Source organism: Trypanosoma grayi (assembly GCF_000691245.1).
Source record: "Trypanosoma grayi strain ANR4 Tgr_1758_V1, whole genome shotgun sequence".
NCBI lineage: Eukaryota > Euglenozoa > Kinetoplastea > Trypanosomatida > Trypanosomatidae > Trypanosoma > Trypanosoma grayi.
The window spans coordinates 1,412-2,199 of NW_008827376.1; the positions used below are offsets into that span (position 1 = coordinate 1,412).

At 63.5% G+C, this 788-nt stretch overlaps 1 protein-coding gene across 1 annotated transcript; it reads left to right on the forward strand.

Annotated features, from left to right (window-relative positions):
• Nucleotides 1-275: 275 nt before the first annotated feature.
• On the forward strand, nt 276-638 carry DQ04_17581000 (hypothetical protein; the record flags this gene model as incomplete). Its single annotated transcript, XM_009317610.1, has 1 exon — nt 276-638. The coding sequence occupies one exon, from the start codon at nt 276-278 to the stop codon at nt 636-638; it is 363 nt and encodes a 120-aa protein (XP_009315885.1).
• Nucleotides 639-788: the final 150 nt, after the last annotated feature.

Genomic DNA, 788 nt, shown 5'->3' on the forward strand with positions numbered 1-788 from the left:
GGCGGTGTGCGGGCTCTCGCCCGGCAAACTGTCTGTTGTCGCTCTCGGGCTCCTGGGGGTTCGGGCGGGGCGCGCGCCATCGCTTCGGAATGCCGCGCGATGGGGTTTCTGCGTCGGATTTTGTCCCGCTGGCTAGGCTGGGCGTGGGGTTTGTTGGTGATAGGCTTGCCCAAGCCCGCGAGCCCAGGCGTCCAGAACCGAGGTTGGCCACGATTTCCCCACACCACTTTCCCCTCAGTTTGCGAGCCGTACCCCGGGAGACGGTCTGCTTTTCTATGGTGTCTGTGTTGCATGTGCCTTTTCGTAGCATACAGCTTTGGGTTGGTCAGTCTGCGGAACTTCGGCCGGTTTTTTTTCTTCCATACGAGTGGGGCCTTGCAGGCCCACGGGGCTTCTATTGGGATGCCGTCGCTTCCCGCCTGGGCGCCGTAGGTGGCGGTGTGGCGGCTGCTATCGCCAGTGGCCCGCGCTGCCCATTCGGGCGATATTCAGTCTTCGTATTTTGTTGTATCCCGTGTGGGGCTTCTGCGCCAATCGGTGTGCCGCATTCGGCGCCCCGCATTTGCAACGCAAAGTGGGTCGTCGATTCGCCATTTCCAAGCGGCATCGCCCCTCGGAAGGGGGGTGGGGGCTTTTAAGCCCCCTGCCGGAGCGCGCGCGTGGCGGCCTTTGTCCGCAGGCTGTGGCCTCTCCGTGGTGTAAAGTTTGTCGGGGCCGCCTTGGGGGGGCTTTGCCGCAGCAGGGGGAAGGCGCACAGAACAAACCCCCAACCCCATTCCTGATTCCAG